Source organism: Podarcis raffonei, chromosome 2 (assembly GCF_027172205.1).
Source record: "Podarcis raffonei isolate rPodRaf1 chromosome 2, rPodRaf1.pri, whole genome shotgun sequence".
NCBI lineage: Eukaryota > Metazoa > Chordata > Lepidosauria > Squamata > Lacertidae > Podarcis > Podarcis raffonei.
This window is the reverse complement of record NC_070603.1, coordinates 22,756,016-22,778,775: the sequence shown is the minus strand read 5'-3', so window position 1 is coordinate 22,778,775 and position 22,760 is coordinate 22,756,016. Positions and strand designations below refer to the sequence as shown.

At 45.5% G+C, this 22,760-nt stretch overlaps 1 protein-coding gene and 1 long non-coding RNA gene across 2 annotated transcripts in view; both read right to left on the bottom strand.

Moving 5' to 3' along the window:
• Nucleotides 1-9,520, bottom strand: part of ERBB3 (erb-b2 receptor tyrosine kinase 3) — a 92,360-nt gene extending 82,840 nt beyond the window's left edge. Inside the window, exon 1 of the mRNA XM_053375293.1 lies at nucleotides 9,106-9,520. Coding sequence (XP_053231268.1) covers nucleotides 9,106-9,277 — 172 coding nt within the window. The 5' untranslated portion in view covers nucleotides 9,278-9,520. The remainder of the gene's footprint in view (nucleotides 1-9,105) is intronic.
• Nucleotides 9,521-13,962: 4,442 nt separating this feature from the next.
• LOC128407216 (uncharacterized) lies at nucleotides 13,963-20,888 on the bottom strand. The gene is made up of 3 exons (XR_008328739.1): nucleotides 20,126-20,888; nucleotides 18,628-18,779; nucleotides 13,963-14,064 (listed from the first exon to the last, which is right to left on the bottom strand). It is a non-coding gene; the product is annotated as an uncharacterized LOC128407216 (long non-coding RNA).
• Between the last annotated feature and the right edge of the window lie 1,872 nt (nucleotides 20,889-22,760).

The following is a 22,760-nucleotide window of genomic DNA, read 5'->3' as shown; positions in this document are numbered from 1 at the left end:
CCCCCCTCCTTTGGAGTGATTCAGATGGGAGGGACAATCCTGCCCAGCCCTGGCCATGCAAATCTCTGACAACCTAAGCTGTGCATAGATGGAAGAGATTAGGGCACAGCCCCTTGGACCCAAAAGTTGCACCACAGGGAAATGGCTGCCTGCATTAGGAAACAGGAGAGCGTGAAGAGGAGAGCTCCTCCAAGGAGGAGATCCAGATTTCAGTGCCAGGTGAGCCTCAACATCCCAGAAAAACATCTGTGCCTTTTGTGAGCATCTCTAGCTAAAGTGGAACAATCTCCCCCATCGGTTTTGGACCACTTCCTTAAATACAGTGATGGTTTTTCTACCAGGTTAAATTGGCTACGGACCCTGCAGGATTTACTGGTATTTGCATTTCCTTGCATCAGGTGGCTTGGCCCAAATGCCTGAGCCAGCTGGAGCATTTATAAGTCATTTTCTGAATCTGTTGGGTACCCTTTTTTAAAACAATGATCCTTCACATCCCCCCCCCCAGGGAGCTCCATATGAAGCCAGCAACCAGAGTCTTCTAGATTTGTGCTGATCAGACTTTTTCTTTTTCACAACTAGAAACTCTGTGGTCATCCAGCAAGAGCTCATGGGATTTTTGAAGAGCACATAAGTACCCTGTGTTGACTGACCCTGAGTATGCACAAGAAGTGCCTTGTTGGAAAAAGCCCAGCATTCTTCGCAAGAACCCCAGCGAGCGGCAAAACACTCAGTGCTCCAACAGAATTAGCTTGCAGACCACAATCCACGTTCTGTCCACCTTCATTCCACAGCATGCTTCAGTCAGCTGGGACCGTTTTCGTACACATTTGCAAAAGATGGCCGCGGTCATGATACTCAGTGTCTTTGAGCATGCACAAAGTACCTTCCCCTCTCCATGGAGTAACCACAACCAATTTGGCACTAAAACTTGGTTCTGGGGCAAAACCTTATATTACAGTTAATCTACTATGGATTCCCTACATAGTCATGTTCCCACTGAAATGCCATGATTCCTGAATCCCCTCCATTTGCCTAGCACTTTGCAGTTTCCAAATTAATAATCATTGAGCAAGAGACTTAAGGGGTTTGGTCAAACCAGAAGCGAAGGTCCAGCAACAATGAGTTCTTTTATCTCAAGAGCAGGAGGCAGGGACTGAACCAAGGGCTGGACAGATTCCAATCAGAAATAAATGTATCAGAGAAATAGGCTCCATTGTTTGGTCACTGCCCCCTTATCATTTGTATCTCAGCCCCACAGATGTTTATCCCCCTGACAATACAGGCTGTCCTTCTCCCATCCATAGGCACACACACAAATAACATGCATGAAACCCTAAAGTTACAATACACTCACACACTAGTTTCTCTTTAACACGGCCTTTTAACAAACTCCCAGATTTTTGTGAAGCAAATGCAATCGGAGGTACAGTCAGTGATGGGCAACCTGGAGCCCCCCAGATTATGCTGAACTTCAATTCCCATCATCCCTGACCTATATGCCATGCTGGTTATGACTGATGGGAGTTGGAGACCTTCAACAACTGGAGAGTCGGGGGTTTCCCCATCCCTGGTGTAGACAATGAAAGCAATCACAGTCTACATGGGTAGAGTGTCGAGTGTAGATGCAAGAATCCAAAACTCAAATCCCTGCTTAGCTAGGAAGTTCGCTGCTGACATCACTGCCTCTTAGTCATAACCTACCTCGCAGGGCTGTTGAAAAGGTTAAATTAAATAGCTCAGTGTAAGCCACCCTACAATTGTGGATAAATGTGACAAATAAATAATGGTCTTTGTGTGGCTCAGTGTTAGAAACTGGGGTAGAAAACCTAGGAGCCAAATGGCTTCTGGGACCTGGGTTGTAGGCACCAAAACAGAATGTCTTGTCACCACGGGGTAGGGTGGGGCGGGGGTCGGCAACAGTATTTATTTATTATTTTGAAAAGCATGAATTAATATTAACAATGTGTTACTTATGTGAATTGCATATCACATTTAATACATGCTTAATTTTGTGCTTACAATGAAAATATTGGTACCATACTTCAGGTTTTCAAAACACTCTTTACTGTTAAACTCCTTAACATATAGTCTATCCTTAACATATACTTTGAGGCTTCAGAGCACATACATTTCAGTAATCCTTGAGTGTCAGCCAGACACAAAAAATGGCAACCCGACTTTTTGAGATGCTCGCAAATGGAGAACCTTTAGATACAAAATGTGCCTGGCGCCCGGCTAATTTCAAACCCTGGTGTGGCTTCTAAGAGTTTTGCCCTCCCTTCCTTTATGACACGTGCCCTCCCAACTCATCCAGTCTGCTGGAGGAGCTGGGTGCTCCACAGGCACTTTGGCACAAGGCACCTCTTTTGCTTTGGCACCCTTTTTGTGGCATCCTACTGTCTGACTTCCATTCCAGCTTAATCTGCAGGGAGGCCAATTTGTGGCTAATACCACATGAAGACAGGGTGGACCTGGACTGATGATGTCCCGGTCCCTCCCAACCCTAAGATACAATTATTTTCTCTGCAGCCTAGAAAATACACACACACAAACACACACACACACACACACACACACACACAGAGAGAGAGAGAGAGAGAGAGAGAGAGAGAGAGAGAGAGAAGTAGTTGTTGTTGTTTAAAATCTATCAACAGAGCAAAGAATTGGCCAGGAACTGGAAAGTCGACAAAGCCTTCTTAACCTTTAGAAGATTTCTTGTACATATTAATTGAATGACCCTTTCTGGAAGGGAGCAGGCCTGGAGAAGGTGTGGAGAGTATTTGTGGCAATTAGCAGTGTGGCTGTGTCGCAGTGTTGTTGACACGAGAGCAGAACGGTGAGGACTGGGGTGCTGGAGAGATGATACCATGGCAGTGCTTAGGGTAAGCAAGATGGTTTTCCTCTTATCAACTCATTGCCTTCAGATCTTGTAAAAGCTACACTTGAAACCTAATATAACAATGGGCTCATCCCAGCGTCAACCAAAGAGAATTCCTGGACCAAGGCTAGACCAGGCGATTGCATTAATTACTCTCTTCCAGGTCTAGTCAATGTGCTACTGCTCCAGTTGTTGTGGGTTACAACTCCCAGCAGCCCCAGTCAGCATGCCCAGCAGCCAGGGATGATGGGAGTTGTAGTCCAAAACATCTGGAAGGCACTATGTTGGCTACCTAATCAATACACTTAAGCAAAATGTCCAACATACAGTCGTACCTCAGCTCCCGAATGCCTTGGGAGTCCAATGTTCCAGCTCCCAAACAGTCGAAAAACGGAAGTGACTGTTGCGGATTTCAAATGGAAGTTGAATGTTTCGGAAGACTTCCGGAACAGATTTTGTTCGACTTCCGAGGTACGACTGTAAGGCCAAACTTCCCCTTGGCGTTTAATGCCTAAAAGTGAGACAGAATGGAACTCATGCCTGTCTGGGGTACCTTCCCCACAGTCCCAGATGCACGTAGCATGCTTGTGGTAATTTGGGGAAGGGGAAGAGGCCTGCCATACGTGCTCAAAATGTTACCACCTCATTTTTTCAAGCCAAGTCTAGTTCTGTGCAACATCAGGATTCTACAGACGTAGCATTGTCATTAGAATTATAATAGACCTCATCTCACAGATATGGTCCATTTAGGACATGGGCAGGCAAACTAAGGCGCAGGGGCCGGATCCGGCTCAACCACCTTCTAAATCCAGCCTGCGGACGGTCCGGGAATCAGCATGTTTTACATGAGTAGAATATGCCCTTTTATTTAAAATGCATCTCTGGGTTGTGAGGCATAGGAATTTGTTCTTTTTTCTTTTCTTTTTTCAAAACATAGTACGGCTCACAAGGACTGAGGGACAGTAGACCAGCCCCCTGCTGAAAAAGTTTGCTGACCCCTGATTTAGAAGTTACTAGGGGTCCTTTCCCATGTCTTTTCACACTTGGAAAGGGCCAGGAAAAATCTGTGCAGGTACATACATACATACTTTTCACATGGAAGAAAAATGCAACCAAAAAAAGGTTGATTTTCCCCCCCATCAGGACTTGGTTTTAGGCCAGCTTATGTGTGGGAAGGTGGGGGGAACCTCTGACCCATGGATTCTTAAGAAGTAGACGATTTCCTCCCAATCTCAGCATTGCTTAGGCAGGTGTGTCTTGAACTGGGGATCTGGGCAGAGAAGGGAGGTTTTCCCTCTAGTTTATCTGACCGACACTGTTTGATTTTCTTCCCACTGACAAAAGCTACAGCATACATGGGGAAAGCAATTAGCAGAGGTCAAGAATGTTGACACAAAACTGGTTTCGGGCAACTGGGGAAACCTGGTCTCTATTAACCGAGGGAGGAGAGCAAGAGAGGGCTCATTAGCAAGTGCTATTAAGTAGGGAAAAAACGTAAACAAGGTTCCCAGCACTTGGTTGTCCAGCAGCTGTGTATCAACACATCAACTTAGCGAGAAAAATAAAGGTTGTTTCCTCTTGGCAGAGGAAATTAAGACAGCTGAGAACAGAGGAAGCTGCTGTATACCAAGTCAGACCACTGCCCATCTTGCTCATTTCTGTATGCACTGACTGGCAGAAGCTTGCCAGGGTCCCAGGGCAGGGGCCTCTGCAAACGCTACCTGAAGAGGCACAGGTTGAATCTGGGATCTTCCACATGCAAAACAGTTGCTCTACCACTGAGCTATGGAAGGAATCACAGAAATGCTTCTGTAGGCGAACCAGCGAAGGTTCCCTACAGAGGTCTCCCTTCCTTCTCAGTTTCATTGTGTCTATTTGGCCTCATCACTACCTTCCAATAAGGTAGCAGTTCCGAGGGTTAGAAACATGCCAGCGTTGCCTTGCTGCTGGCAGCAGAAAAGGTTGTGAGATGTGATCTCTCTGTAGAGACCTAACAACAACATAGAGGACAATGACCTATCTGACTTCACAGAGGGCAATTCCATCTACAAGGTGGCTCCCCACAGCAGAGTTGTTCATTAGTGAACAGCTGCAGAGTCCAAGTGCCTTGAAACACACTGTGTAAAGTACAAAAGGCAGAATACATGTCAGCAGAAATGCAGCATAAAGCGAAAAGGTGCATCGTTTGTGCCAGTGCAAATATGCCAGCCCAAAGAGATAGGAAAGACAGGAAGGGGTTGTTCTGGTTAGGGTCACCGGGCTGGAGGTGTGCCAAGAGACCCTGTCCAAGGCCACACTTCCCTGCAAGTACATAACCCTACCCAAGGCCACACATCGCTGCAGGCACCTCACATAAACACCTTTGCAGAGGAAGACCGGTATCTGTTTGTTATAATTGAATATATTGATTAGTTGCTCTTCAGTTAAATAAGGTCTTCCAAAAACATTGCTCCCATGTTAATTGGCATGAACTGACATTACTGCTCTTTTAAGCAGCCTCTAGTGCAATGTTTAAGGGGTAGACCCAACATTTAGTAATAATCAGAGCAGGCATATTGAAGTCAATGAGTTTAGGTCAATTCATTTAAACAGGTCTGCTGCTATTACTAATGTTGGAGATTAGATTTTGCAGTCCAACAGCATCTGGAGGGCCACTGCTTGGCCACTCATTCGCCTTTTTTTGCAGAGGGCCCTGTGCTTTTGGAGACCCTCCACGCTACTATCGTTTTTAAAATGACAACAACCCATCTTAGCAGTTCAAGCACAATTTATTGATTTTCAGCATAAATTATTTGTGGAATTCACTGCCACAAGATATAGTAATAACCTCTGGATTAAATGGCTTTAAAGCAGGATTAAACACCCATATGAATAACAGTCATAATGAAGCCTCCAAGTGCCAGTTGCAGGGTTCAAGAGCAAGAGAGAACTATTGCCTCTTAGCATTGCTTGTTGGCTTCCCAGAGGCACCTGGCTGGCTGCTATCAGGATCCTGGACAGGAAGGACTTTTGCCCAATCCAGTAGCATGGGATCCTCTTATGTTCTTATGACAACAAAGCCTTGCTAAAAGGTTACTCCCACCTCTCTAGCTTTCTCCTTCATCCACCACCTTGCAGCCCCTAAACATTCCCTAGAATACACCAAGAAAACTGCATTCCAGACAACATGGACATAATAAAAAAGGATGGGGAACCTGTGGCCCTCTCCATCAGCCTCGACCACTGGCCATGCCGGTGGGTCTGATAGGAGATGAAGCTCAACAACATCTGAAAGGTTGCAGATGGTTCCCCAACCCACTGGTGCAAAGGGAACCTGCCGAGGAAGTTAAGCATTCCAAAGGACTTTGCTCTCAAAAATATTTGCAAACATATTTACGGGCAGAAAAACGGAACGAATGCTTAACTTGTTTTGACTCTGTGTCCAGTGTCTAAGAGAGGAGGACATCCATAGTTCACACACACAACCCCCTCCCCAAAGATTTTTTATTTTTAACAACAGATAGCCAAGGAAACGCTGTACAGAAAAATTCCTCCATACCATAGTGCCTAGCTGGAGAGGTTAACCTTTCAAACAGCATCGATTTAAGGGACTCCTTTTATTTCCCCCAGTCTGTTGGCTTAAGAAACCACAAAACAAGATAGGACAGTGGACTTGGCCCTTTTCAAATCAAAACTTTTTCTCCCTTTGCGGTGTTTAATCTTCGCACTTGGAACCTGCCTGCCCAAGGTATGGATTGAGTCTGACGGGAATGGAAGAATGCCACCTGCAAGGCAACAGGGCCTCTCCCCTTTCTCCCCCAATGACGCAGTTCAGCAATGGGAGATGGAAAGGCAGGAATGACTATGGCAAGTCTCCTCTCCATAATCAGAGCAGAAGATCAAGCCCAAAACTTGTCCAACATCCTGTTAGCTACACTGGTCAACTAGGGACAAGACTGCAGTGTATTTGTGTTCCCCAGCAACTAATATTCAGGGGCTTTTGCATGTGCAGAGTGCATTTCCCTCTTTGTAGCCTCCTCGAACTTGTCTAATCTCCTTTTAAAGCCATCCCTGCCTCTTGTGGAAGCTGCGAAGAAGTACTTGATTTTGTCTGCCCTGAATCTCCCCAATATTCAGCCTCATTGAATGATCCCGGGTTCTAATATTACAGTGGTACCTCGGGTTAAGTACTTAATTCGTTCCGGAGGTCTGTTCTTAACCTGACACTTCTTAACCTGAAGCACCACTTTAGCCAATGGGGCCTGCTGCTGCTGCTGCGCTCCCGGAGCACAATTTCTGTTCTCATCCTGAAGCAAAGTTCTTAACCTGAAGCACTATTTCTGGGTTAGTGGAGTCTGTAAGCTGAAGCGGATGTAACCTGAAGCGTATGTAACCCGAGGTGCCACTGTATATGAGAGCAGGAGAAAGTCATGCATCAGTACCAATGTAATGCCCCCCCCTTCTTTCTGGGTAGCGGGCAACAAGAACCCACAGAATTCTCTACATCACAACACCTACATTGCACCCCCAGGATAACTGGGGCAAGCCAAGCTTTTCCCAATAGTTGGCAGTTTGAAATGTTATGGTTGGTTCAGAATTTGTGTAAGCACAGCACACTGGAGAAGAGTTGAAAGAGCGTGTGTTACCTCATTGGATTTTTCTACTCAAGATCACCATTAGTTAAAAGTGTTGACAAGCTTGTTTCCAACTCTCCCCCCTTGCATGTTCTTTCAATATACAGTAGGTGGAGTCAGGATTCTAATCTATATTGGTGACTGGAATGTCAGATACACAGGCTCACGCCCCCAAACTCCATTAATTAGTCTGGAGTAGCTGCCACTCCCTCACGCAGCCTCAATAACTACAGTGGATCCGAATCCCCTACTTAACCCCATAAACCTGTTTTGAAAGGGCAGGATGAATCCACTCCTTTGCCATATTTCAATCTACCAACAGGCAGGGTTATTAGAGGGCAATTGATCAATATGAACCGCAGGTCCCAACCATGTTTACACAGAAGTTAGTCATACTGTTTTCAACTGAGCTTACTCCCAGGTAAGTAGGGTTAGGGTTTGTTATTTTATGTGCCCTGGATAAGGAACTATGAAGAGGAAGTTACTCTGACCCAAGAATCCCCCCCCCAACCAAATAAAGAATGAAAGAATTAAGTTCTCCTTAAGAACATAATGAGTGGAGGGACTCCTCAAGGAGGAGAACATGGCACTGAATAAAATTTTGTGGAAGAGTTGTGTGAAGTAGCCACTTGTCTCATACATCACTAATGACTAATACAATAATAATTTTTCACTCCAAGATGGCACTTAACTTCAAGGGGGAAAACAAAGAGTCGAATCCTACCTGAAAACCACACCTTCTCTAACCTATATATCCTGTAAGCCCCAAATCCCAGGTATGTAAGTGGGGAGGGGCTATGGAAACTCAGTGAAGAGGAAAACGCACTTTGCACATGCTCACAGTCACTTGTTTATTATCATTACTTCAGGTGCGCCAGGGTTTTGAGGTTTAAACAAGACCTAGGGAATCAATTTCAAAGGCTGGGAGGGCTGAAAATCAAGTCCTGGTTCTGTAATTTCAACCTAAAGCACCCCCCCACACACACACAAAAGTCTTCCCCACAGTTGATTCCAAAACCCAACCCTTCAAACAAGCGAAACAACATTTTACAGATTCCATAAAGTTTGCCTTGAAGTTTCTGCCCTCCCTTTTAGGAGAAACACACACGCCTCTCCTCCAAACCCCGCAATCAGCGAGCCAGGATCGCGCTCCTCAGACCCGTACCAATCACGAAAATAAAAGATCGTTGTGGTTTGTTTGTTTGTTTGTTTGGGGGGGGGTGTCCCTCTCCCTTTAGAGAAAGGAAGAGCTGAGAGGCTGGGGAGGACGAGACACAAAAATAGGTTTTGCCACAGCTCGGCGGCACAGGTTCAAAGGCGTCTCTCCGTGGTGTGAAACTAGTACACAGTTCCCCTCCCTACGGCTGACAAAACGAGAGAAAGATAATCAAACGCCTCGGATCCGATTTCAGGGGGGAGTAGGGGGGGGTTTACACACCACTATCATGCGGGATATAAACACAGCCGCCGTGTAAGGTCCTGTTTAGGGCTAAACAGACACTCGATTGTGTTACTGCAAAGGGCAGTTTTCTCCTCGCGATTCCGCTCAAGGCAGCCAAAAAGAAAAGAAGACGACAGATAACACACATTTTTAGACTGTTCGAGGTCACTTACCTGCTTGAGAAGCTGCAGACCGCAGGCTCCACAGGAGAAGAAGCAGCCAAGGCACGAAGCTTCTGACCAAGTTGCTCTTCATCGCTGGAAGATCTTGAGTTGCTTTTGTATTTTGCTTGGGCTTTTTCCTTCCTTTCTCTGCCTTCCTCCCACCACCACTTGCTCCTGGCATGCGGCGGCGCGTTTTTCAGGCTAAGGCATTCTGCATTGGGGATGAGGAAGAGGGCGGCAGGATGAGCCACCTGATCCCCAAGGGAAATGCCCACCAAGCTCTCCGGTTCTCCGGCTCAGCGGGGGTGTATGGAGCTGATCGCCTCCGTCCCCGCCGCCTCTCGACGCGGCAAGTTCTCCTCTAGAGCCAAGAACACCAGCCGTGGCGCCTTTGATCAGTTTCACTTACACACAACAACTCGCAAATTACACGCACTTCATTCAAGGGGAAGCTTAAGTCGCTCCTCATTGGTTGAGGCTGCGCCCTAGCCTGGCCAATCAGAGGACAACAGTCTAAGCATGCAGAGGAGTGAAAAGCGGAGATTTGTATTACTGTATTATTACTTTTTTAAAAAGAAGGGTGGAGGTAGAAAGCCTTATCTAGTTCTAGGCAAGGGTGTTCCACGTTGTTGTTGTTGGTTTGCAAACTCTCATGAAAAAGTGTTCATAATAACGCGCGCACAGCTGTAGTCAATGGATCAAACTAGCAACGAAACTACGAACTTGAGAAACCGTGCCATATCAACATATATCTGACTATATTGTGGATAATTTTTTGTTAGTGGTCATTTTGCTTTGAGGGTGGGGATTCCCCCCACTCCATCAAACAATGTGTAAATTATATTAAATAAATAAATACTGCTAGTAGCAGGGACGTGCAAACAACTTTGGTTAGTAAAAATCCCACTGAGCCACGCTCCGCAGATTTAATCCACTTCCCTGATTATATCAAAAGTAGATGAGCCATTTTCCCCGTTACAATCTGACTCCTGTGTCTATACATTAATACCCTTAGCTGGACCAGGCTTCCCCTTCATCTCCATTTTTAGTAATTAAGAAATCCTTAAAAAAAGGTTCTCTCTCCCATTAAGCAGACCCTGGTTCCTTAGGACTATCCTGTTATATGAAGAGCAGCTGGGCTGAGGTTTTTTTTAAAATTAGCTGTGATTGAACTGATATGGAAAAAGTTGAGATGCCCACCACTTTCTCCCCTTGTGTAATGGTAATTCTGTGTAATGTGTCTGAATAGATGAATTTATTTATTTGCCTGAGATGAAGCACTGACAACATATAAAACAAGCCTGCCTTGGGGTAATGTGTGTGCATTTTGCAGTTGCTGGAATCTACCTACCTACCTATCATGTGACTGCATGCATATTTGGAAAGAGCTAAAATATCAGCTCCCATTGCTCCGTACCAGCTCCTGCCAACCTAGCAGTTTGAAAGCATGCAAAAAAGTGCAAGTAGATAAATAGGTACCGCTCCAGCGGAAAGGTAAACGGTGTTTCTGTGCGCTCCTCTGGTTTAAGTGTTGCGTTGCACCACATGACCCGGAAAAACTGTCTGCGGACAAACGCTTACTCCCTCGGCCTGGAAAGTGAGATGAGCGCCGCAACCCCAGAGTCGTCTGTGACTGGACTTAACTGTTGGGGTCCTTTACCTTTAAAATATCAGGACTGAACAGCATTGTGTGGTGGGGTGGGGGATTCTCTCTCTTCCAGTAATGCCAATGTGGTCTATTGGAAACTTTGGGCATTATAACAGTGTTTTAAATGTGGTTAATGTAAGGTCTGTGTCAGGGAAGAAAGGCTGTATTCCGTTCACTATTCTATACATGCTTACCTGCATTCAGGTGCCCCAAGGAGCTTCTTGCCACATTTGTCCAGAATATGCTTTAAAAACAAACAACACTTAAAGTAAGATTTTAATCTTCACTGTGTAGAACGGAAATATGTCATGCCACTTCACAGACGAATGTGGATTTTCACAGGTTGGGAAGTAGGAAAGATTTCCTCTAATACTGTCACAATTCCTAAACCCAATCATCAGTAAGGTTTCCCTTTTCTTAAATCAGCTAGTTGTAGAGGCTGAAGAATATGGCTGAGTCCAAATCTCAGATTAGCCATGGGGCTCACTAAGTACCGTATTTTTTGCACCATAACACTAACTTTTTTCCTCCTAAAAAGTAAGGGGAAATGTCTGTGCGTGTTATGGAGGGAATGCCTACGGGTGGCATGCCTACGGATTTTCCTCCTCTAAAAACTACATGCGTGTTATGGTCGGGTGCGTGTTATAGAGCGAAAAATACGGTAGTTTGCAGTTCCTTATCTTAACCTAATTCAGCCCACCTCACAATGTTACTAGAAGGAGGCAGAGCCAGCCCTACTTTTGGGCAGAGGGAGGTGGCTGTCTAAGACGGCCAATGCTGATTGGCAGAAGATGCCAGAACTGTACAGTGCCATGATGTCTGCCCCCTGGACTCCCTAAGTTAGCCAGCTGGTGGAGGACCCGACTGCTGGAAAAAAATTCACCTGCCAGTTTTATTCTGTTGCATTTATATCTCACTTTTTTTCTCCAAGGAGTTAAAGGCAGCAGGTATGGTTCTCTCCCTCCTCATTTAATTCTCACAACAACCCTGTGGAGTACGTTAGGCTGAGAGGTAGTGGCTATCCCAAGGTCACCCAGTGAGCTTCATGGCCGAGTGGGGATTTGAACCCTGGTCTCCTAGGATCTAGTCCAATACTCTAACCACTACACCACACTGGCGTTCTGTATGTGGCTTTTGTATGTGGCTTCTATATGTTGAATGAAGTGGTGGTAGTGAGGGAATCTTGTTCATAACTTCAGGCAGCAAAAATGTTTGGCCCGGTCTTGGGAAGGAGACATGAAATACAACCTGCATAGCATTGAAAAGACTTCTAGAAAGGTAAATAGGAATATTTGGATTGAAGAAGAGACAATTTTAGGATGTTCCCTTAAGGCTGCTGCCAGGTAACATGGGAGGATTTAACAACCTAAGAACAAATATAATGACTCAACCAAGGAAGGACATTTGGGTGGATACTTCCATCACACCAGCCTTGTTTACGTGTATTTAGAAATCTATCAAAACAGCTCAATCCCAGGTCCTGATTTCAGAAGCCCCCTGACATGTTTGCTGTGCCGGGGTTTTATTGTATTGCCTTACCTTTATATCCCCTTCCTTCCTTGCATCATGTAACCCAAGTTAGCATACATGTCAGTCTTAGAGAAGTCCACATTTAAAGCACATCCAACACACATTTAAAGCACATGACCTTCCCCCAAAGAACCCTGGGAACTTTGTTTGTTAAGGCTGCCTGGAACGGTATCTCTGTGAGTGGGGAATAGTCATTCCCAGGATTCTCTGGGGGAAGGTCATGTGATTTAAATATGTGCTAGACATGCTTTAAATATATGTGTAGATCTGCAGTCTCCCATCCAGACACTGTCCAAACCTCCTTGGCTTTGGCAAAGTGGTAGCCTCAGCTGCCTTCAGATCATATCCTGGAACCATAGCCTTGCACATGGGGCTAGTACCTCCTTGAGCATATGTAAAGTCTAAGAACAACCTAACACCTCTAGGGTTTGGATGAAATTATTAAAGGGCAAAGAAGTGTGGATTCTAGCCATCTTTGGACTCGAGAGCCTTGTTCTACAGCGCTAGATCACAGTTCCCTCTCAATATCATCAGTAGGATCCAGGAACCAGCACCTTAATGCAACGCTGTTTCTCTTCTGTTGTGCATAAAGTTAGACTGGGTCACAGAACAGGAAAGAGAAAAATTGTTTCAAGACAGCGAGAGAGTTTACTGAACATGAGAACAGCTGCGGAACTGGGTAATGCAGCACCCTGAGCGAGGGCAAAAGTTGTAACCCCTCCAAATATTTCTTATTTGCACTATAATTCCTTTCAGTACAGTCACTTTTTATGGATCTTCTCAGTAGGCACTCATATAATTATAGGTGGTGGTGGTTGTTGTTATAATATTTTGCATTCCCTCAGCTCTGCATGCCCATGCTGCCTTAAATCTGGCACTGATAAGAACCTCCTTTCTCTCTTGCATTCCACTTATAATGTCCCTTTTCCTCCTCATCTATTCCTCCTTTCTAATACCTTTTGAGTTCTGCTGCTGTGTCTGCCACAATCTTCTGGGAAGAGCAAATGGGAAACAAAAGCAGCCTCTATATCTATCCATCCATATCAATGGCTCTCTTTGGCCATTCAGAGTGAAGACAGGCCTGGCAGAGAGGAGAGAGAGATGGATGGACTGTTACTGTTGTGTCACCATACTTATTCTCTGCCTGGGCCTTTGGCGGGAGAGAGCAACATGAGGAGCAGCACGCCACCAGCAAGGTCACCCTGTCACAGCGCATGGCGTGGAGGGAGGGAGAGGATGGCAGAGATTCAGGAGTGGGTGCTCAGAACAATGGCCGCAGTCAGGAGAGGAGTGGGAGGAAATGAGATCAGAGATAGCGTCAGAAGAAAGCAAAGTTCGTGGGCACTGGAGATGGGGCCCCCACCCTCTGCAGAAAGTAGCAGGATTCACCTGATAAGGTGTTGAAGGAAGCAGCCCTGGGGATCGATTTATCTGTTGGCAGCTTCTGGGCCAAACAGACCCCTCTGGAAGGATGAACCACAGGCTAAGCATGCGAAGCATGGAAGTTGCACCTACCAGGCGGCAGAGTGTCTAAGGATAAAGTGCAAGAAATCTGTAACTGGATCTCCCAACTTTTTTATATATTAGTTCTTTTATTTATCTATTTATAAAAAACATTTAAATACTGCTGTATCATAAAAATAGATCACAGCAGTTTACAGCAATATAAAAATCATACTCACTGTAACATCAAACCCAGGAGTGGGGATCCTATGACTCTCCAGATGGTACTCATCTCTCATGATCCCTGATTGTTGACCATGCTAACTGAAGCTGGCAGGAGTTGGAACCTAATAATAATAATAATAATAATAATAATAATAATAATAATAATAATTTATTATTTGTATCCCGCCCATCTGGCCGGGCTTCCCCAGCCACTCTGGGCGGCTTCCAACAAAGATTAAAAATACATTAAAATATCACACATTAAAAACTTCCCGGAACAGGGCTGCCTTCATATGTCTACTAAATGTCAGGTAGTTGTTTATCTCTTTAACATCTGATGGGAGGGCGTTCCACAGGGCAGGAGCCACTACCAAAAAGGCCCTCTGCCTGGTTCCCTGTAGCTTAGCTTCTTGCAGTGAGGGAACCGTCAGAAGGCCCTTGGTGCTGGACCTCAGTGTCTGGGTAGAATAATGGGGGTGGAGACGCTCCTTCAGGTATACTGAGCCGAGGCCGTTTAGGGCTTTAAAGGTCAACACCAACACTTTGAATTGTGCCCGGAAACGTACTGGGAGCCAATGTAGGTCTTTCAGGACCGGTGTTATATTATCATCCCTGGTCTAATGCCCCTCTAAGTCACAGCTGTGGTCCAAAGAGCCCCAACCAGAGTTTTTATTATTCATGGATGGGCGGGAATATACAGGCACCATACCAGTGACTTTAAATGCCCAGATCCTACTCCTCGATTAAAGCAGCTCTCGGGTGGAGCTGAGTTCTAATCCAGGGCAGCTCAAAATCCTGTCCAGATGAGCCACAGATGAGACATTCAGCACTGTAGCTGCTCAGCCTGTCCTTGAGGCATTGCTGAGCTTTAGCCCCAAATTTCCCTCCACCCAGCTCAGAGGATGAGTCACACAGAAAACAGGTGACACCAAAGAGGAAAAGATGGTTTCTGACATAAATAGGACCTCAGGCCTGGAATGCAAGACTAGCCTTCTGCAAACCTCAGAGCAGATTACATGGAGACAAGGTTTCAACTTGAAACCTTGCCATAAGAGAGAAGGAGAGCATCTAATTGTTCCTTCGTTTCCCCCCATTACTGTAGTGACTGATCTCACGTGCTTCAGGGCACCTCTACTTTTGATGCTGTCCTCCAGAAACAGTTTGCAGTCTGTCTCACTATTCCTCCCCCCTTTCTCTTCATTCTTACTTCCTTTTGTTCTGAGCAATCAGAAAACAAAGGGGACATTCTTTGTTTTTTGGGTGTTTTTTCCCCAAATCAGCCTTGGAATGTAGATGAATTACAAAAGCAGGAATAAGCACCTGCTGCTGCCCTCTGGCGCCATGCTGTGGCTCCTAGCTGGATGTGCATGGGGAAACCACACGCATAAGTGTGAACAGATTACTGCAGAGGTTTTCAAACTTTTTGAGTCCACGGCTCCCTTAACCAACTACATTCTTTCTGTGCCACCCCTGTGGGGCTCAGGAGCCCAGTTACGTCACCCCTTGCCTGCAGAGCTGGCAGCCTCTCTCCCTTTTTTGAACACCCTCCCCTGTGGAGTGTTACCTCAGCCTCCTCTCCCCTCTCCTTGGGAGTCCTCTGAGCAGCCACTGCCCCAGGTCTCTGAGCTTCACCCCCTGCCCCAAAGAGGGCTGCCTCCCAGAGGCACAATTCGCCTGCAAAGCTTATACAGTCATACCTTGGGTTGAGTGTGCTTCAGGTTGAGAGTTTTCAGGTTGCGCTCTGCGGCAACCCAGAAGTAACGGAGTGCATTGCTTCCGGGTTTCACTGCTCACGCATGTGCAGACGCTCAAAATGACGTCGTGCGCATGCGCGGAAGCAGCAAAACGCAATTTGCAGATGCGCCATCGCGTCTTACGTTCTATTCAGGATGTGAATGGGGCTCTGGAATGGATCCCTTTCGCATCCCGAGGTACCACTCTAGTTTATAGCCAGGGCTGCTGCAATAAACAGCTGTGCAAGCCTTTGGGAGACAGAGAAAGGAGAGGGCATCAGAGGAGGGAGGGAAGGAAAGAGGGACAGAGGCCTGCGGCACCCCTGACCATCATTCAAGGCACCCCAGGTTGCAATGGCACACTAGCTGAAAACCACTGGATTACTGTAACATACTCCACGCTGGCAGCTTTTGAAAGGTTCTCAATAACTATCTCTGATCCACAGGAATGCCAACTTAGCCCCGTGACCATGGGGCAGTAGGTGCCATGCAGCGTGCATGGCCTTGGCATTGAAATTTGTGGGTGCCCAGCCCCTTCATGGGGAATTTTATGGGTACTTGGGCACCCAGGACCCCAGGGAGTTGGCACTTATGCTGATCCAGAAGGTAATTCCAGAATGTTAACTGGGGATGGCAAGAGTGGAACATACAGTGTTGATTCTAAGACAACTTCACTGGATCCCAGTTGGTTTCCAGGCCCAGTTCAAAGGGACATGTTTAACCTCTGTGGTGTTTAATTGTGTACAGCTAGGATAGCTCAAGGACCAACTTCTCCCTTTTAAAACATACCTAGGTAAAGGTAAAGGGACGCCTGACCATTAGGTCCAGTCATGACCGACTCTGGGGTTGCGGCGCTCATCTCGCTTTATTGGCCGAGGGAGCTGGCGTACAGCTTCCAGGTCATGTGGTCAGCATGACTAAGCCGCTTCTGGCAAACCAGAGCAGCACACGGAAACGCCCTTTACCTTCCTGCCAGAGAGGTACCTATTTATCTACTTGCACTTTGATGTGCTTTCGAACTGCTAGGTTGGCAGGAGCAGGGACCGGGCAACGGAAGATCACCCCATCGCAGGGATTCAAACCACCGACCTTCTGATCGGCAAGTCCTAGGCTCTGTGGTTTAACCCACAGCGCCACCCGCGTCCCTCATAAAACATACCGTACCTATTCATTAATAAAAACTCCCTGAGAAACCTTACTATAAGCCTTTGGTGGGTGGGTGGTTAGCCAAACAGGGCATTGAGACATTGGCCTTCTCTTTGTAGGGTCATTGACCATGCTTCCACTCTTCTGTCTGTTAGGGAACTGATAAGAATGAGTCTTTTTTCCCCACAGAAGGGTTTTGGGGCTTATTGATCACTTTTATCTGATTCAACTTGACATTCTTTTCTCTCCTGATTTTCCTTGCTGCACAACCTGTTTTATTATTTATGCAGTTTCATTTTTGGATTTTATGTCGTTTTTAACTGCAGGTTTTTATTAGTTGCCCTTCAGATCTATCAGCTCAGAATATAAAATAAGAACATATTAAATTAATACATGTACAACATGACAGCAAGGATGCTTCTTTATTCCACTGTGAAAAGGAAGAAGATAGACCCCACCTGATTCTGTGGCTAAAAACAGTCAACATCCCATTAGGGATGTTTTCTGAAAAAGGAGACCATAATCCCCTCACTTTGGCCAGAAGGAAACTGAATTGTAAACTCTTTTGAAAACTGAAATATTACACAGTAAATATTGCCAGTGGTAATTCTTGTCCAGACATCCGTATTCTGCAGCTGGTCATCACATATAAAACCCAATGTTCTGCTGGGATCAAATAATACAGCAGATGTTCATCTAGTTGCTGAATTTACAGAGGGCCCAGTTGCAGCAGTTTATGTAAGAACTAGGGACAGGAATGATGACCCAGACTTGATCAACATGTCAAGTTGTCATGTTTCTACAAGCCACATCATAAGCAAATAATGCAACCAAGACCATGTCCACCCCTATTTTTGCAAGGCAAATTGGTCTTCCAAGGGAAATCTTCAATTAGATTCATGATGTAAACAAGTGATGCTGAAGTGCAAGGTAAGAGGCCTCGCTCCAGACGGCCATGGGCAGGTATGACTCACCTACAGTGCATTTGCACCAGGCATTAGTTTGACAAACATCCAATTAGAAGTAGTACTTGCTTTTCCACTTAGGGACTATGGCCAGTGTTCCAGTACATTGAAAATTGCTTAAAAGATTAACAGAACTGGTTTTTCTTTATATCAAGGGCTTGTTAGCATCAGAAAGTGGAACAGGATATGCTCATGCTCCTCCCTGGTGCCAGTTAACTTCTGGAAGGTCAACTCGAGTCAGTATCAATGTACATCCACAAGCATGCAAAACTGAGAACAGCATAGCATCTCAATTCAAGAAAGTTAAGTCTCAGAGTCATTCTGCATTCTGCAATCACAGCTCAAGTTCTGTAATTGTATAATACTTCCTACTAGCAACATTTGGGTTTCTGAACAAGGATTTTTAGCTGGGGCTAAGAAACAGATCTGATATTTCTGAGTAAGGAAACCGCCATGATATGGCCTTTTTTGGTTTCTGAACATTTAGTAAACATGAGAACATAGGAAGCGAGTCAGACCCATAGGAGCCAACTCCTAGGGGCCTAGGGCCCTTCAGGCCCCCCAATAAAATATTCGAGGGAGTTGCCCCAAGTTAATAGGTATTGCCATTCAAATGGTGTGCATACACCGCACCATGTAATTATGTGGGGCAGGGCTTACCCGCTCCCCCCAATATTTTATTTGAGTTGGCACCACTGAAACCATTGGTCCACCAAGCTCAATAATGCTGATATGCCAAGGGAACCTTTTCAACCCAATTCCTGTTTGGGGGCACCATATGGCAACGGTGGGCAGAGGCAGAGGGAAAATGAACAGAGAAACAGATGCATGTGATTCTTACCATTGTTCAGTAGGCTATATATCAGCAGTGCTGCTTTTAATGTTTTATAACCATGAACTTCCCTTCTGGTCACAGAAGTGTATATATCCTAATACTCACATTGCAGTGGAGATGGCCAGTTTCATCATCATCATTTTTTAGAAGCCCCAACACTACAATTGCAATAAACATAATCCATCATCATCATTTCAATACTGCAGGTTAGAAACAGAGACAAAGTGCAGATTATAACAGCCCTGCCATAGACACCTGTGTTATTGTCTCCACATATGATGTTGGGGGCAGGAGTTTACAACATATCCTCCACTTTTCTCCAGTTAAAATAGGAATGCCCTATCTAAATAATAATAATAATAATAATAATAATTTTGTTTATGCCCTATCTGAATGGATTGCTCAAGCCACTCTGGGTAGCTTCCAACATTATATAAAAACATAATAAAACATTAAACATTTAAAAACTTCCCTATACAGGGCTGCCTTCAGATGCCTTCTAAAGGTTGTATAGTTGCTTATCTCCTTGGCTCAGGGGTCGCAAAACTCCATACCCTCCAACATTTCTCTGATGAAAGTAGGGATGTCCAGTGCTTTTTTCCCTGGGGGTACGCATACCCCCATAACATTTTGTGAATCTTTGTACTTTTGTCCATTTACTGTATTTATTTCCCCCGATTTGAACTATAAAATGGCGATTTTCTTGAGTCAAAATGAGAGTACCCTAAACATTGTTTTTTGGGGGGCAAGCACCGGGGATGTCCTATGGAAAAGTGGGACATTCTGGGATGAAATCAGAAACTGGAATGGCTTCTGTAAACCTGGGGCTGTCCCTGGGAAATAGGGACATTTGGAGGGTCTGTTACGGTTATCCTGTATTGTCACGATTATCATATTACAGTGGTGCCTCGCAAGACGAAAAGAATCTGTTCCGCGAGTCTCTTCGTCCTCCGGTTTTTTCGTCTTTTGAAGCAAGCCCATAGGAAATTCGTTTTGCGAAGCACCTCCAAAACGGAAAACCCTTTCGTCTAGCGGGTTTTCCGTCTTGCGAGGCATTCGTCTTGCGGGGCACCACTGTATCAAGTGAGGGGCTGAGACTGGCAGATATTCTGATAAGGAGAGTTATTACAATGGGGCTTTCTCCATCCCTGGCATAGGCCCAAGGATTAGTGGTGCTTGGTAAATGGAGTCCTGTCAACTACCACAGAGAGGTGTCTTTCTGGGAGGCCTCGGCAGGCTCTCAAATAAAACAACAATGGGTGGGGAACCTTAAACTGAGCCTGAAGGCCACTTTTTTCGTTCGAGGGGCCAGACGCCAGTACTGGGTGAGGCTAGAGGGCAAAGTGGGCCTTGCAACTGTGAGGGGAGAGACTCCATCAGGCAAGGCCTCCTTCCACCTGCCTTGCTCCACCCTCTAGTCTCTGCTTCTGAAGTTGTATTGTATTATTTTATGTACTGTGGCTTGCCATTGTTTTATTGATGATAATAATAATAGGTGTGTTACCTTTGTACACTAGGCTAGCTTCAAAACCCTCACACGTTCCTCTTTCCAGGCGTGCAGGAGGCATTAACAGAATTTTAAGTAACTGTTCCAGACAGGTAAAAACACCCGAGCAGAGTACAAAACAGGGTTGTGGCTCAGGGAAGAGAGCTGAGAGAGGCCTGGAAGGCTCATTTGGGCTTTTAGGCCCAAAGCCTTTCCCCAGGCTCACCCTCTGTACAGTGGTACCTCGGGTTACATACACTTTAGGTTACATACGCTTCAGGTTACAGACTCCCCTAACCCAGAAATAGTACCTCAGGTTAAGAACTTTGCTTCAGGATGAGAGTAGAAATCGTGCGGCGGCAGCGCAATGGCAGCAGGAGGCCCCATTAGCTAAAGTGGTGCTTCAGGTTAAGAACAGTTTCAGGTTAAGAACGGACCTCCGGAACAAATTAAGTACGTAACCAGAGGTACCACTGTATACACATTTCCCATTTAGGATGATCTGTAGGATGCAGGACCACCAGCCCCTTAATGCCACACAGTGCTTCTCCCCTCCAAGCATGTAGAATTAAGACTGGATCCACATAAAGGGGAATACTTGTTTCAAGACAAGCCAGCAAAAGAGTCTGCTGAGCATAAGAGCATCTGTTTCTCTTGTGCATTCTGCCACAGCCTTCTCGTCGGTCGCCCTTTTGCAATAACTTTTGAGTCCCACTGCTGTCTCTGCTGCAAAATTATAGAAAAAGCCTATGAGAAACAAAAGCGACCTCTGTTATCTATCCATCCGTTCAGATGGCTGCCATTCCAAGCAGAGAGAGAGAGAGAGAGAGAGCCTGGCAGAGAGAGAGAGGAAGGAAGGAAGGAAGGAAGGAAGGAAGGAAGGAAGGAAGGAAGTGGTGGGTTATTACTGTTGTGGCATCATCCTCATTCCCTGCCTGGGCCTTTGGTGGCAAAGGATGGCAGGAGCAGCGCCACAGCCACTGGCAAGGTCACTCTGTCACAGTGCATGGCATGGAGAGAGGGAGAGGATGGCAGAGATTCAGGAGTGGGCGCTGAGAACAATGGTTGCAGTCAGGAGAGGAGTGGGAGGAAATGAGATCAGAGATAAGTGTCAGAAGAAAGCAGAATTCATGGGCGCTTGCTGCAAACAGGGCCTCCCAGCCTCAGTTAAAAAACAACTGATGGGGGCTGATGTGCTGAAGGCAGCAGCCCTGATGCAGGATCTGTCTCTTGGCAGCTTCTGGGCCAAGCAGGCCCTATGGAAGGACGGGCCACAGGCCAAGGATACGAGGCACGGAAGGGACACCAAGCAAGCAGCAGTTCCCCCATGCAGCCCTTTTCCTGATTGAATTCCCATTATGCTTCATGTGATCTTCAAAATTAATTTTTAAAAATGGCAAAACATTATTACCCTTCTGAAGCACAGTATTCTGTAATCAACAAAACCCCTTTGGTGCTCAGAGTCATTGGTGCCAGTGTGGCACCTTTACTAGAAAGTCACAAAAAAGTGAGCAAGCTGTGCGCATGCGCATTGAAGAGGAAGCATGATGCTGGAGCCTAAAGTCTCCAGCTTGCAAGTCTTGAAATGAGAATATACAAGGTGTTAAGATGAGGTAACTGGGGTAGTCTCTTGTCTGGTGGAAGGGTGTGAATGTGTGGTCCCCTGAGGTTGTTGGAACAAATAAGTAATAATATTTGCTTGCAACGTTACTGAATATATAAAATATAGCCATTTTTAGAGATCATAACTCTTTCGTTTTAAGCAAGGATATAAATCACCACGGGATACAATCAGATTTGACCTTTAAGTGCTCTACTACCCAATTTGGACCAGGACCTATAGCTGTGACGTGTGATCTCCTGGCAAGAGTTGAGAATCCAGAAACAACTGGAAGGTTTATCATCACTAGTTAAAACATCCCACTCCTCTACTCTAGCTCTGGTCTCAACTGCCCCAACATAGTTTTTGAGGAAATATACAGGAACCATGCAAGTGACTTTCAACCTGCTTAAAACTCAAGTTCTTAAATGCCCAAATCCTACCCCAAGATTAGAACATCTCTCAAGTGCAGCCAAGTTCCAATCCAAGTCAGCTCCAAGTCCTGCCCAAGATGAGCCACAGGTGAGAAACTCAACATGGCGGCTACTCAGCCTGCCTTTAGGAATTGCTGGGCTTTAGCCACAAATTTCCCTCCACCCAACTCAGAGGGTGAATAAGACAGGAAATAGGTGACACCAAAGAGGAGGGGAAAAGTTACTGTTGATCTAATTATGGCCTCAGGTCATTTCTTGGCCTGTAATATGTTAAGAGTTTGATTATAAACTCTTCATTGTTCACACAATCCCAAAGTGAGAAACACGTAAACATAATAAAACAGTTCAATTAAATATACCTTGACTATTTTGACATCAGAACATCTAATTGTTACCTGGTTACTTCCTGGTTACTTCCAATCTCTGCAGGACCTTGATCTCATAGGCTTCAGGGGACCTCTAATTTATTCCTGTCCTCCCTAAACTGTTTGCAATCTTTTTCTAATATCCCCCCCCACTATTTCTTCAATCTTCCTCCATGTGTTCTGATACAAAGCAGTTAGAAAGCCAGAGATACCTTCTGTTTAATAAAAATCATCACCATTTCATATTGTTATGG